Genomic DNA, 16,260 nt, shown 5'->3' on the forward strand with positions numbered 1-16,260 from the left:
ATGACTTGTGTCTGAGGCCCAGAACCCACATAAAAACTCAGATGTGGCAGCATTGCAGCGCTCCTTCTGTGAGATGGGAGGTGGAAACCAGAATTGGCTGGAAGCTCCTGGGCCAGCTACCCTGGAGGACTCTGCACAGCAGAGACAAGTGAAACTGCCTCAAAAAAGTAGGAGTTGTGAACTCACAAAGGTTGTCCTCTGACCTCCCTGTGCATACACTGTGTTACATATGTGCTAATACTCAGATTCAGACACACACAAGCTCGCTCTCTCTCTCTCTCTCTCTCTCTCTCTCTCTCTCTCTCTCTCTCTCTCTCTCTCTAAATAAAATTTAAAAATAAGCCAGTAAGCTATGAGAACATTTTACTTGAAATGTTGCCTGTTTCACACGATGTTTCCTTTGTGAACAGATTAAAACCAACTGTTGCAGGAATTCAGAGGCATATTTCCCAACACCTCCTGAAATAAATCTTCATTAATAAACAGAGCTTTCTCATTGATTGCAAACGGCCCTGACTTCTTTGTCTCATAATCTCAAAGAGAACTATTCTCTACCCAAACTTTGAAAAGAAAGGATGGCTTCTTTAGATTACTCAGGGCAAGAGATATAATCCTTCTGCTAAAGCGACCATAATTTTCCACCAAAGAATCAGACTGCTCATTTAACTCCAGGGCTTGACAAAGAACATGTTCCTCTAATTATTTAACTGATTTTAAGCTCAGACCCACACGGATGTATACATTTGAATGAAAAAAAAAATGAAATGTCCTTTTTACCCAAATATGTCCTTCCTTATCCTCAGCAAACAGATCTCAACCATTTCCTGTTTCCTTGCACAAAGTTGAGATCACTTTCCCAGGACATTCTCAAGTGCAAGATGTGCCATGAGAAACAGAAACAAACCTTTAAGTCTGAGCTGCAGTAAGGCTCAACTGCGTCAAAGCAGATTCGCAGGGACATACAGTTACCATCTCAACGGCAGCTCCCAAGAGCAATTGGGACTTTAGGACAGTGAACAGTGAAAGAAACAATTGTTTCCCAAAGCATCATAAAACAAGCAAGCAGGCAGGCAGGCAGGCAGGCGGGTGGGCAGGCAGTAGGTAGCCCTGACTTAGAGTTGTTTTGTTTTTTTCTTTTTTCTTTTTTTTTTCTTTTTTTTCAGAGCTGGGGACCAAACCCAGGGCCTTGCGCTTGCTAGGCAAGCGCTCTACCACTGAGCTAAATCCCCAAACCCCTGACTTAGAGTTGTAACAGAACTCACTGCTCATTACATTCCCAGAGTGTTTACCCTGGTGCGTTTGACTCTCCTCCTGGCCTGGGGGAGTTGTATCTATTCCTTATAGAAGCCACAAATCCTCAAAACCTTTAAAACTTCAGAATACTAAGGAAAACAGGAACCCCGTATGCTCCTGTGAGTCCCCAGTTCATCTCCCAGGATGCCCCGCATGTGCTAGCAAACGTCTACGTGGAAAAGGAAGAAAGGTATTTCCAGACACCTTGGCGATCTCGTTGAGAATGTCTTGGTACTTGTTTTTGGAGGACACGTGTCCAGTCTGCTCCAGCGTCCGTAGATTCCTCTGGATCTTCCTCTTCTTTTGCTCAAGAGGCAGGCTCGCATCTTCAATCACTGCTTGGCTCTGCTTCCCTTCCTCCAGGGCCCTGGAGTCTGCAATAGCACGGCTCTCCATGTCTTTGGTGTGCTCTAGTTCCTGAAAAAGAGAATGTCAACAGAATGTCCGATCTCTCCAAGTCACACATACGAAGTCTAAAGATTAGCACCTGGATAGGCTCTTTACGGTTTTGAAGGAAACTTTGGGAGAAAAACTATTTCCAATTAAAAAAACAAAACAAGACAAAAAGAAAAAAAAAAAAAGAAAAGCAACAATAAAGAAACACAAACGACGACAACAACAATAAATTCAACACAGAAGTAATACTGGGCCTAATTTGGCCAAAGCTCAAAGGTGCTGTTTTCTTGCCAAGGTGACCGACTGCCTTAGTATAACTATTACTTTGTAATTCCCTGGATGAAGAATCTCAATTCCTGGGTAGCCCGGTTGAGAAAATTAAAAGTACATCTCGCACTGACACGGAGCTCTGAGCATCCACGGAGGTCTCACCAGCCAGCCTTGCTGACAGATTCCTAAGCCATTTAACTGCAAGGCAGCCAGAGCACCTCCTTCTCATCCCAGAATCCCTCTCACAGTAACCGTGGCAGAGTTCCTTTGAGCCACAGGGCAATGATATTCCTGCAGGTGACAGTTCCTGTGCGCATGGCGTGCACACAAATGAGTGCTAACCAGACAGTCTGTCCGAGAAGACAGTAATACGAGGCGACTGGTGGTGTTCCGTTTCACTGCAAGGACAGCCGACACCACAGATCAAGTCTATGGTGCAATTGTAGTGGAGTAATAGGGCATCGGGGCACGGAAATGGCTTACTGGGCCAGCAGTAAACAACAGAACTGGTAGGCGGGTGATATACTGAATGTGTGTCAGGTGCTATGGCATCTGCTTAGCATGTTCCTCCCTAACCTCTGTCTGGGAATTAGAAACCTCTTTACAGGTAAGCACCTGAGGCCCAGAAAGAATTCTAAGTGGTCACAGTCACAAGCTAGGGGGCATGAAGGTGTACAAGAGACCATACGTCTGTGTATGGTCTCTGCACTAACTTAGGCTACAGCAGAGCTAAAAAAAGAAACCTTTTATCTTAAATCAGTATATTTATACATCCAGATTGCTTAAAAACATTCACACATAAGATAGCTTGAAGTTTTGATTTTTTTTTTCTTTTTTTCAGAGCTGGGGACCGAACCCAGGGCCTTGTGCTTGCTAGGCAAGCGCTCTACCACTGAGCTAAATCCCCAACCCCGATTTTTTTTTTTTAAAGTAAATCTGGAGACAATGATTTCTTGGCAACCCATTACATTAAGAACAAGAAATTTATGAGCACAACCCATTAAGAAGTAATTAGGCAATTCTGTTAAGTCGATTAGGAAGTGGCAATTATTGGCACTAAAATAATAACACGGGGATTAATTGATTTATTTCAGAATGAACCAAACCGTTTTTTTTTCCCTCTTGTTGTTGTTGAGACAGCCCGGTCTAGCCTTGAACTCCTGCGCCTTCTGTCTAGTGCTGATATTACAAGCACGTAGCCTCACATCCAACTTTTTTTCTTTGAGTCTTATTAATGTAGCTCTGGCTATCCTGGAACTTATTATGTAGACCAGGCTAGCCTCAGACCACAGAAATCTATTTGTCTTTGCTTCCCAAGTGTAGGGATTAATGGCATTGTGCCACTGTGCCCAGTTTAATGATACATCTCAAAAGATGTTAGTAAAATTTCTAATCTCAGACTGTCATGAAACCTGAGTTGTTTGTGGCAATGTAAGGACACCAGGTCACCATGGACTCCCACTTCGGACACACTTGGGGAAAAAACCTTTGATTGTGCGAGATATCTCTCTTCTAAGTTATCGCATACACAGGATTTTGACATCCTATCAAGCGGCATGATTTCTTCACCGATGTATCCAGCCACCTGCTGAATGACAGAGCTTGCGGTTCACACCCAGAGTCTCTGAAAGGTACAGGACTCTGTTCCTACTGTAGAGGAAAAAAAACCAAAAAAACACCCAGTACCCATTCGAGAATGCATCTGCCACGGATAGTCCACGTGTGCTTTAGATGTGAAGTCCGTTGTCCACACTAAGTTCCCCTATGTGACAGTGGACATTTAGTGTGAACGTCAAGGCCACCGCCATCTCTATTAACTTATTATCATACATGTAAAGATTAGTCACCTGCTGCTCAGTTGCTGGCGTCTCTAAGATTTCCATCAGTGTGCTCCCTGGCTGGTTCCGGACCACATCAATGATCAGCTTTTTGGTCCTTACAAAGGGGGAAAAAAAAGAGAGAGAGAGAGAGAGAGAGAGAGACAGATGTTCAGACAGCAGTTTTTTGGTTTGTTTTTTTTTTTGTCTTTTTCTTTTTCGGAGCTGAGGACTGAACCCAGGGCCTTGTGCTTGCTAGGCAAGCGCTCTACCACTGAGCTAAATCCCCACCCCCCCAGACAGCAGTTTTGATGCACAAAAATCTGCTTCTCTCCTAGGGATACATTAAGCAGTTTCAATGATTTCCTAAAGTGACGTGTTCTTGCTTAAACCGCCTAAGAGACTGCAAATGCCCGATAAGCAGAGTCTGGGTTTTATATGCTAATCCAGTAAGATTAGTCTCTCAGTACTACACACTGATACGGCGTAAGATTCCTTATGGAAATAATTTTCTTTCCTTTGAGACAGATTATGTTTTGAAGGGCAGCAGGGACCAGTGCTGCAGATACGTCCTGCTGCTGTAAAGGACAAAGGAGGGCCTGCCTGCCTGACTTCTGAGCCTGTGGCTACGTCATAACTAAATTGCTTCGTTTGCTCCATCGAGAAAAGTAGAAGCTGGGTGAAGGCCTGTGGAAGCAGAAGTCCCCTGTGAGCCTTGGAAGCTTTGGGCTTTTGGTGAGCCCAGCAAAAGGACGGGAGTTCAAGGACACGGGAGATTGACTGACGGGTGTGTGTGTGTGTGTGTGTGTGTGTGTGTGTGTGTGTGTGTGTGCACGCTCACACACTGCATGGAGCCAAGAACAGGAGAACTGTTCCAGACAAGTTCAGGGCTAGCAAACCACCCTGAAAGTGCTGAACCATTCATTCTTCCATAGGGGCTCTTTAGCAATTGGCTGTCCCTTTTAATTAGGAATTGGGTTATGTAATTACTTCGAAGGTGGGGGCTGGGGATGTATCTCTGTAGAACATGCGTGAGGCCTTAAATTCCATCCCCCATACCAGAGATGCCACACAGCAACAAGATAAAAACCCAAAAGGGCAAACTTCCACCTTTGATCACTGTTACCTACTGTGGGAAGTCTACTATTTGAAAGAGGCTTTCTCTCAAAAGACAGAAGCATCAATACCGGTCAGATCTGTAGCTTTCCCTGCTATCACAGCCCCGTCCCTCTACTGAACTTCAGGGCTGTCCAGAGGATGAAGGCCTTCCTTAACCACAGCAGGAACTGTTCATGCAGCATGAAACTGGAAATGAAAATCAGTCGTATTCTGAAGCACACGGGTGGCTTCTTCTGAATCAGTCCTGGTTAACCGCACATGTGAGATTTTAGCAACGGGAGAAGATCCACTAAGCCACTTGCAAATTTGGCCTCTCTCGTTTCCCATTTCTTGCACGTCTTCACAAGATGGGCGAGCATGACAGGCACAGCTTCCTTTTCTCCCTTCTCCCTGGTCTCTGGAGAGCGATTTCCTCTAGCCCTGTGACCCTTGCCTGCTAGGGATTTCCAGGCTGTCTGAGAATGCGTAGCTAAAGACTCCAGGGAGTCAAACATGGGTACACAGCTAATTATAGCCCCATGGGCGATGGCAGTGTTCCTGAGGTGGCCAGGCCTCAGGAAGCTGCATGACCCTTTACACACACACACACACACACACACACACACACACACACACACACACACACACACACACCCCAGCTCCTTCCAATCATCATCAGGAGTGAAGGAAACAGAGATTTAGTATCTAGCCCAGGCTGGCCCCATATTTGAGATTCTAAGTATTTAGATTACTGGCAAGCTCCCCGTGCCTGGTCTTTAGGTAGAAACACCCGGTTGGAAACAAAAGCTTTGGATGACTTTAAGAACCATCAGCACTGAGTGATTCTTAGTTGAAGTAGCTTTCTAGCAGCTATGTTCAGCTAAGCACCAAATATATGACATCATTTATACCAGGACGGAACACTGTTTCTTTGCTCAGGAGTTGCCGAAGGATACATTGCACACATAACTTTGTTGCTGTTGTTGTTCTTGGAATTCTAGATGACCTCAGGCCTGTGGAATTCATTGCCAAAGTTCTTCTACCTTCTCAGTCTACATCTAAGCCAGCACCTGCTCCAAGCACAGGGATCTCAACTCCCCCTCCCTACTATGTGCTTAAGGGCAAAGAGCATTGTGGACAGGCAGGTTGAAGGTCACCTGGAGCTCCCCCCAACCCCCGCTCCTTCCCCCCCTCACAGTTCCTGTTTGATCCTTACAAGCTGCAAGGGTCAGTGCAAATTACATAATCCTTATAGGGTTGTTTGTTTTGTTTTAATTTTTAAAGTGGAAACAATTTTGACAGAAAGACATCATGTAAAAACAACTTTGTGTTGGGGTCTGACAGATCAGGTGAGGAGCACACCTGCAACCAAGAGAACTATGTTACACAAGATGGCAGCCGCTGGCCATCAAGTACCACTGAGCCTGCTGGACCAGGTGGACGGATGTGAGTGCAGGAAGCACATTCTAAGTTAAAGACGTAGCTGGGGCATGAATGCACAACACCTCCTTAACAATCCCTTCCATTCACTTCTTACAGAAATGAAAAAAAATTTTTTTGATTCACTGAGTTAAATAGAACATAATTTTGGCTCCCAACAAAAAACACTGGCATATGAGGGTAGTGATGGGTCTGTCAGTGACCCTGATCTGATTACTGCAGATGGCATCCATGTATTGAAATTGCACACTACATTCTATAAGTAGAAACACTCATCATGCATCATTCTTTAAATGTGTAAATAAACACCAGAAAAATGAAAGACAAGAGATGATTTCACCTGAGTCCTTTTAGAATGTGACTTTTAGAACATTTAAGTTTCTAGATGTGGATCCTACTAAAAATTGTTTTCTTTGAAAATGTAATAGTCAAACATTCTTCGGCTGGAAGCTAGTAGTCTGAAGACCTAGTTAGTCATAGGACCTCAGCACAAGAAGAACGCTGGAAGACAGCCCACTGTCTGAAACACAGATGGGGCAACAAAGAGCTTGGAAGTTTAACGGGTAGACAGAGATCATCACACTTGGGTTTCTAGCATTGCTGAAGACAAGGCGAGCTACTGGTCTGCGTTATTCACGGTTCCTTATCTCCCTGTGGGAGTTACCTGTGCCTCCTACCATCCCTACCTCCTGTTTGTGCTGTGGATGGAGCATAAACATTCTCTACCACTGAGTCACAGTCCGAGTCACCATCCCGGCTCCTTCCAGCACCTTTCCAAGATAAAAGCTCCTGAGGTCTTTAAACCTTCTCAGAGTAGCATCTGCAGGAGTTCACATTTTGGCTCACGGTCGGTTGCCCTCCTCACCCAGTGCAAACCTAATTTTCTAGCTGTGTCTAGCCGGTGTTGTGTACCAGCCTGAAGAATGTTCAAGCATCTCTAAGACAGGCTCATCCAAACACGAAGAGGCCTCTAACTCTGGGAAAGAATTACTGAGGAGAAAAGAAAGCCACCAGGGAGTTTACTCATCAGAACTTGACCGAGAACAGAGCACAGAGCACGAGTAAAGGCTCTGGGACTTGGCCTCTCCACGCACGGCTCTGTTTATCTATTTCACAGGGTGCCCAAGGTTGACACGGAAGCGGTGCTTGTGGGAGTTCAGAAATGCTTGGTAGTGTTTAAAATTGCAGTAATGTCAGTACATACTTTTGGCAGTGGACCTCAAACATCACCTCGGCCACTGAGAACTCCGGCCAGGGTAAACTGAGGGTGAGGGAATGTCTCTGGTAGGAGAATGGCTATTGAAACGGAACCATTAAGGAAGGAGAAAATTCCTAAGAGATGACAATGTGAGTGACAGCACCGCTAAGTAGGACTGGAAACCACAGATACTGGCTCAGGGTCAATACACAGTTCTGTGAAAAAGCAAGCTGAATCAAGTTCTAAGGTCACACTTTATGATGAATTGTAGGTTGCCATGATTGAGATTCACAGCTGTATAATTCTTTATCATTTAGAGATGTGACAGGGTCACAGCCCTGCCATGGTTTTCATTCTTCTTTCTAGAGCTTCCGAGGCTCTGTGCCCTTAGGGATTGCAAAACTTTGTGATTAAGAGAGTAGGCTCTGGAGGACTTAAAATTATCTGGACTTAAAGCTCGATTCCAGGAACTGGCGTGTTGCCCAGGGAAAGGTTTACATCTGGTTACATCTGTCTTGCCCTTACTGTTCTCATCCAGGAAATTCTGATGGTAGCCTCCATCCTCATGAGGTTCCTGAGAGTACTGCAAGCATGCGCACGTGCATGCACACACAAGCACACACACACACACACACACACAGGCAGACATACACACCCATACACACACACCCATACACACACACATACCCCCAATACACACACACCCATACACACACAGATACACACATCCATACATACACACACACACACAGACACACACACACACACAGGCACACATACACACCCATACACACACACCCATACACACACACACACCCCCATACACACACACACACAGATATACACACACACCCATATACACACACAGAGGCACAGGCACACACACTAATACACACACACACCCCAATACACGCACACCCATAAACACACACACACACACACACACAGAGGCACAGGCACACACACCCATACACACACACAGAGGCACAGGCACACAGAGGCACAGGCACACACACTAATACATACACACACACCCATACACACACACCCATAAACACACAGGCACAGGCACACACACCCACACACACACAGGCACAGGCACACACACCCACACACACACAGGCACAGGCACACACACCCATACACCCCCACACACACACATACACACATCCCCCACACACACATACACACATCCCCCACACACCCCACACACACACATACACACATCCCACACGCACACACCCCACACACACACATACACACATCCCACACGCACACCCCCCCCACACACACATACACACATCCCACACGCACACCCCCCACACACACATACACACATCCCACACACATACATACACACTCCCCACATACATACCACACACACACACACACACCCATACACACACACACACACACACACACACACACAGTGCTGTTCTCCCTCCCTCTGTCCCTCTCTTCCTTGAGTTGACTTCTCCTTTTTTATCCATGTCCATTTCTATCTTAGTTATTTTATAATTTTGTGTGTACAAGGGTCTTGCCTGCTTTACGTCTGCACAACACACGTGTGCCTGGTGCCTTTGGCGTTTGAAGGAGGGCATCAGCCCCTGAGATCACAAACGGTTATGAGCTTCCATGTAGTGACTCAAACTCAATTCCCCTGCACCAGCAGCAAGTGGTCTTCACTGCTGAGCCATCCCTTTGGCCCCAATGTCCTTTTTTATACAAAACTATATCTAAACATAAGAGGCAAAATATACGTGAATCACAGATCTGCTAATATGAATATATGAAGAACACTTTCAACCCAGAAATGACGGCAACTTCATTTAAAGACAGGTAAAAAGCAGGTTTCTTCTCAGTACTGGACCTATGAATGCTTGGAATACTGTCACTGAGCCCTTGAAATGAGCAGAATATATGGACAGGGACAATCTACAGAGGTGACATGTGACTGCTCTGCTCAGCAAGCACGTGACGAGAAGTTCAGCATCACTAATGAATGGGGAATTACAAACCAAAGCCCCAGCGAAATGCTCCCCCACACCCACTGAGGTACTCAGTAATGAAAGAAGAGCAGGTGACAAGAATGTAAAGCTTAGAACCCCTGTAGTTGGTGGGGGAATGCAACATGGCGTGATCACTATGGAGAACATTCTGGTGGGCTACCAAAAAGCTATACACAGGAATACCATCTGAACCGGCAACTTTATGCCCAGGTACACGACCAAAGGAAGTGAACAGTGGTGTTTAAACAGAAGCTGGTACTTGAATGTATGTATAACAACAGTAATAACGCTAGTCACACTATCTAAAAGGTGGAAACGCAATTGTCTATGAACGGATGAGTCGGTACACAAAGGTGTGCCCATCTTTTGCATGTTATTCAGCTGTAGGCAAGTTCATGGAGCTAGCACACTAGTGGTTGGTAAGAAGCCAAGGGCAGAGGGTCAGACTTGAGCAAACTAAAAACGAGTATCCTGAAAAGTTGATGGCTGTATTATATTGCAAAAGTCCTAAAATGACATACATTGTGCATTTTTAAATGATGAGAGTAAAACGTTTTATGCTATGTGTGTCTCGAAACCTCTGGCCAGCTCCATTCGGCACGGCCACGGAAGGAGCTACTGTAAGCTGGCAGATGGGCCAGGGAGCTGAGTCTATAGTGCAGGCCCAGGGTGGGAAAGGCAGCAGCACTTCCCAGGCCCTTCCATTCCTGGGCATGTCTAACGTGTATCATTTCATTTGTAAAATGTGAATTCCAAGAACGTGCTGAACTGCGGTGACTCCTGTCTTCAGTAAGTGAACAGCATTCGCTGCTCAAATGATTTCATACTTTGGGTGACCCAAACTGGGATTCCTATTCATCGGTGGAGACATGAGAGTTGACAGCACTGAGAAAATGGCATTCAAACAACAGACAGAACCAATTAAGAGGAAATTTCTTCCCGTTACTTATAACTACAGGGCTTATGAGCTTGTGGGAGATCTGTCTGATTTCATTTGCATGGCAAAACCATACCATCTGCCTTCCAGTTATCTGGGTAATTGACTCAGAGGAAGTCAGGGAGGATGCTTCTTCCTCCTTTCTCCCCCTGGTCTGTCCTGAGCTGTCAGAAAGTTCAGCACAACTTGGCTCCTCGATGGCACAGGGCTGCCCCATGCCTTGTGAGGGCAGGGACATGGCCCTATCTTACAGCTGAGCCTGTGTCCTGGGGCTGCACTGTGTTTGCCACTGCCAGCCTCAAGCCCTGGAAAGCAGAGTTGATGCTGGCCTCACAACTGCTGGGCCCGGGCCCAGCCCCAAGCCACCGGAGTGGTTCTCAGGTGAATGAATCATGCCTTCCATGATTTGACAACAAAAGAAACAGGCATCACCAAAGCAATACAGATCCCGACACGGCATACCTAAGATGCTTGTGGCAGTCACCTGAGTGGTTGAGTAGCTGGTGAAAATCAAGAGACAGACAGAATGCTCTCTGGAGCACATTTGCTGGGCTTTTGTCTCAAGTGCAAACATCAGCAGCAGTGAAGACGCAGAACTCAGAATGCATGTGTGTGATGTCATATTAGTGTGCGGTGGGTTTGGCCTAATGTTGCTTGTATTCTTACGTCAATTTGGGTCCCCCAAATTGTTTGCACAAGAGTCCGCAGGTTCCCGTGTAAGACACTGAGGGACCCTGCCCCCAGTTGGTTCTGATTGGTAAATAAAGTTGCCAGCAGCTAAGGGTTGGGCAGGGAAGACAGAGGTGGGATTAGAGCATTCCTGGGCTAGGGATGGAGGGAGAAGGAAAATGAGATTTGCCAGGCCAGGAGAAGGAGAAGCAGAGGAGAGACACCATGCCTGGGGACAGTGCAGGACAGAGAAGCACAACCACCATGTGAGGAGCTTGGAGAGAGCAGCCCAAAAGGGCTGCTCGATTGGGTCCACGGCAGCCAAGACAGAATATAGGATTATTGGTGGAAGGTAGATCACTGGGCTGTTTTAGATAAAACAAAACACAAAGGCTGTACACGTGTCTTTCATTCCGGAACGCAGAACATCGGGGCAGGTAGTGTGCAATGTGCCACCGGGATATATTTAAATGATTTAATACTACATTAACGCATGCCTATCCCTGTGTGCACCCTTCCTGTCCTTTGGTCTCCACATCATCCCAGCATATGATGCTCTGTGTGCCCACACACATTTCTTTGGTTTACGTAAGGTCTCGAGTACTGTGCTGTTCAGTGAGCTTTCGGCGGGTGCCATTTTCATTTATAGTGCTTGGCGGGTGGGGAAATCTCTCTTTCCTACCCTTCTTGTCAGAGAAACACAGTATTTGTCTTTAAATGTGAAGTCTGAGAGAGCGAGAGGAGTAAGATCCTATTGCCTTAGGAACCACCTAGAACATGGTATGGACCCAGAAGCTTCATTCCTACTGGATTCACAGTGCTGGAGGGGGCCATGCACACTACCACAAGGGAGAAGTAGTCATGCATACTATTCTGCTGGGAATCCTGTGAGCTCTGATAGTGTCTGGTCCGGCAAGACTTGCTCAGTGGTGAAATGATGATGCGAACATTGTGAGAGTAGCCAACGGTCCACTCCACAAGATGGAGCCTGAATTTGGTAACATTATTGGACCAAGAACCTATGGCTAGACAGGTCCTAGGTCCTGGGTAAGAGCCTACTACAGTTATTCTGCTAAATGGACACAGTTATTGGACCAGCCTTTAGTAACCTATCATTATACCTGTATACTGAAGCACCTCTCAACACTTATCAGAGAAGCTTCTGTTAGTAGATGATGCTCGACACAGAGACCCACAGCTGACTGAGGTATAGAGAATGAGAGACGACAGAAGGCTCAGCACTAAATGAAACACACGGCACTACCACCAAAGGCTCAGTGTGGTGGTTTGAGTAGGTTTGGTACCTATGTGTATGAATGAACAGCCATAGAAAGTGGCACTATTAGGAGGTGTGGTCTTGTTAGAGTAGGTGTGGCCTTAGTAAAGAAAGGGTGTCACCGGGGTTGGGGATTTAGCTCAGTGGTAGAGCGCTTGCCTAGGAAGCGCAAGGCCCTGGGTTCGGTCCCCAGCTCCAAAAAAAAAAAAAAAAAGAAAGGGTGTCACCGTGGGAGCGAACTTTGTGGTCTCTTACATGCTCGGCTATGCCCAGTGTGTCTCACAGTCTCTCCTTTGCTGCCTGTGGACCAAGATGGAGAAAACTCAGTTCTGTCTCCAGTACTATGTCGGCCCGCACGCTGCCACACTTCTTACCGTCTGGTAATGGACTAAACTTCTGAAACTGCATGCAGGCCCAATTAAATGCTGTCTTTCCTAAGAGTTGCCGTGTTCACGGTGTCTCTTCACAGCCATGAAACCTGAATTAAGGCCGTCAGTGATCATTGTGAATAAGGAGATAGGGCGTAAGAACCAGATGCAGTGGACGGTTACAAGGACACAGGACCTTCTGGAAGGACGGGCGCGCACAAAGGCACAGTGGTGGTCACAGTATGCACAAAGACCTGTGCGAGCCCGAGGCAGACAAATTTCCATCATGATGTAGGTGGTCATGAAGTTCCGCCCCTAGCTGGGGAGCTGTGAGCCATTGTTAGTGACTAGGAGAGGAGGTCAGTTTTTTTCTGAGAGTGTAGCCCCTGAGATGTCAATCACACTCCTGGGGAAGACCACGTACTCCAGAATATTTGGTCAACACACAATGGCCTTGATGGGAGGGGAGAAGAGGAGGACACACAGTTGGGTAGGAGGAGAAGACGGGGATGGATCTGAGAAGAGAGGGTGAAAGTTTCAATATAATCAAGTCATGTGGGAAATTCTCAAATGGTTAATAAAATGTATATTAGAGAAGCAGGGCATAACTAGTCAATGTTGCAAGCATGCGCAGGATCAGTTTAATAAGAACCTCGAATAAATCCAGCCGGTCACATACATCCCTTTTAACTAAACACAAACTTGGGCTAGCGGTGTTTCCCTTGTTGATCTGTCAACCACTCGGAAGGAAACACAGGCTCGAGTGAGTCACTGAATCTAATTATGACACGTAAACCCGAGAGCCAAGGCTGACTTTATAGGCTATTCTCATATTTAGTTCCCTCCTAAATGATCATCCGCTGGTTTGATGGATACATGCAGTGTACTTCAATATGCACATACTCCTAAGTGACTTATGACCCACTTCTAAGTAATTCAGCCCCGCTTGAGCCTGCGCGGTTCAGCTCACGTTGCCGCAGACACTACCTTAGCCCCAGACTCACTTTATCATGAGGCTCCTGCCATCGATAGCCTCACCATCCTTGACATCATACTTGCTTGTCAAGGAAAGGGAGATCTCAGTCTTTGAGAGCTGATTTAGTGTGTTTTCCTTGTTAGGGTCATTGGGGTCAACGGCTCCTTCCCCTGCAAGGAAAAAGAACAAAACTGTGTTATTTTTTCCAGCTTGTTCCATGGTGACTGCCTCACATGGCGAGATAAGGGTTCTAAGGAAAAGAGCAGACTTAGGAACTACACGGGAGATTTACAGGCTCATAAAGTCTGCATATTCTAGGCCATCTGGACTGGGTTTTGAAGCATTTGATAAAAACTTAAAATAATGCAGGACATAAATATTCACAAAAGAACACATTTAAAAAAGGGAATCGTAAATAAAAGAACCCTTTGGAAAATACAGGATTTCGCTATATTCACATTTCATGTTTTCTTTGTGAAACAGATTTAAGTCTTTTTCATTGCCCCTACAACAGGAACAGATCATTTTGTAACCTGAGATGCAAGGAATTACAGAATTTTAGAGAGGAGAGTTCTGGAGGATTGAACCCAGGGCCCTTGCACACGTTAAATGGGTGCTTTCCCACAGAGCAACACCCTGTCTGGCCCTGAGTTCTTCTGGTGCCAGCAGAGGTAAAGGAGGAGGAGTATCAGTTGCAGATAGTCTCTTGCGTAGGGAGGAGGAGCCCTGTCTACTTCCCCCTCAGTATTGGGACCCTGTCTGGCTTGAACCTGTGCAGGTCCTGAGTGTGCTGGCATGGTCTCTGAGTTCATCTCATCTCATCTCTGGCTCTTAAAACCCTGAGCCTTGAGAGGAGGGTGTGATGCAGTCCTTCAAAGTCCCTCACTCTCTGCACAAGGAAATCAGTTCTCTTCAGTGGAGTCTCATTCATTAGGCGTATTAACCACACTTGAGGGGTGGTTAGCCGACACAAAATGAACTCAAGAGTAAGTTTTTAGACTTTTATCTCATATTGTTTTACTTGGGCTGGCTCTCTTTCTCTCTTTCTCTCTTTCTTTCTTCCTTTCTTTCTTTCTTTCTTCTTTGGTCTTTTGGTCTCTTGTTTACCTTGATTTCTGGTTGTGAGTGTATGTGTGTGTGTTGTGGGAGGGTTATGTGTTTCTTTCTTTTATTATAGAAAAATAAGGCTGGAGAGATGGCTCAGTGGTTAAGAGCACTGACTGCTCTTCCAGAGGTCCTGAGTTCAATTCCCAGCACCCACATGGGTGGCTCACAACCATCTGTGATGAGATCTGATGCCCCCTTCTGGTGTGTCTGAAGGCAGCGACAGTGTATTTATTCATATACATTAAATAAATCATACTAAAAAAAGAAAGAAAAAGAACAAAGTTTGGTGGGTAGGGAGGTGAAGAGGATATAGGATCAACGTGGGAGGGGAAACATGATGGAAATAAATTGTATGAAAGGTTTTTTTTTTCCCCAAAAGAAAAGAGAGAATGGCAGTTGCTATCCCCGAAATAAAGAAGCAAAGGCTAGAACAAGCTCTCACCAAGAAAGGACTCCACTGTGGGCACCTCCCCCAGCGACTCCAGCAGTTCGTTCAGCAGGTCACTCTCTTCAGTGGCAATGGCGTCCTGATGTTCCAGTAGGAGCTAGACACAGACCGCAACAAACACACAAGGCAGAAGTCAGTCCCCACCACCACCCCAGACTCACAGACTCCCACCAGCTCTCCATCTATCTATCTATCTATCTATCTATCTATCTATCTATCTATCTATCTATCTACCATCTATTATCTATCTATCTATCTATCTATCTATCTATCTATCTATCTATCATCTATCTATCTATCTATCTATCATCTATCTATCTATCTATCTATCTATCTATCTATCTATCTATCTCCAGCCTCCAAGCTGACTGGGTAGCTAGGATGACTATTGGTTGCTTCCCTCCACTGTAGGAGCTAGAGGTCAGAGAGTGTGCTATGAGATTGTGTCTCTTTGCAATGCCAGAGGCTATACCCACACCAACAGGATGGTGCAAACGTGAGCTGAGCAAGGACACCAGTAAACATGCCAAAGTGGATGGGGAAAAGCCATGAAGCCCCAACCTACACCAAGAACCACGGGCGACTAAGGAACCTTTCGAATAGTCTTGCTCAGGGAAGTACACTGGTGTGTTGTCCAATACCCAAGGCTAGCCCCCAAATCATACAAATAACATTACTCAGACTGAGTGGGTTATATTTAGGACTATATATGTATGTATGTTATATGCGTTCAGTAACAAAGGAAAAAAAAGAGGCCATGAATTTGAAAAAGAGCAAGGAGGAATATTTGAGGTTTGGAGGGAAGAAAGGGAGGAAGGTAATTTTATTATAAGCCTGAAAATTCAGTTTATTTTTATTTTAATTGTGTGTATCTATATGTGGGTTTGTACATGTGAGTGTAGTGCTTACAGAAGCCAGAGGGAAGTATGTGACTTCTTGGAACTGGAGCTACAGGCAG

General features: G+C 45.7%; 1 protein-coding gene across 2 annotated transcripts in view; it reads right to left on the bottom strand.

The window, feature by feature from the left end:
* The window catches only part of Iqgap2 (IQ motif containing GTPase activating protein 2), a 277,134-nt gene that overhangs the window by 7,073 nt on the left and 253,801 nt on the right, over positions 1–16,260 (bottom strand). For both annotated transcript variants that reach the window (NM_001427125.1, XM_087613411.1), the window contains 4 exon segments: positions 1,498–1,710; positions 3,807–3,894; positions 13,776–13,917; positions 15,297–15,399. In NM_001427125.1, coding sequence (NP_001414054.1) covers positions 1,498–1,710; positions 3,807–3,894; positions 13,776–13,917; positions 15,297–15,399 — 546 coding nt within the window.

The sequence above is a fragment of the Rattus norvegicus genome, chromosome 2 (assembly GCF_021556685.1).
Source record: "Rattus norvegicus strain SHRSP/BbbUtx chromosome 2, alternate assembly SHRSP_T2T, whole genome shotgun sequence".
NCBI classification, from domain to species: domain Eukaryota; kingdom Metazoa; phylum Chordata; class Mammalia; order Rodentia; family Muridae; genus Rattus; species Rattus norvegicus.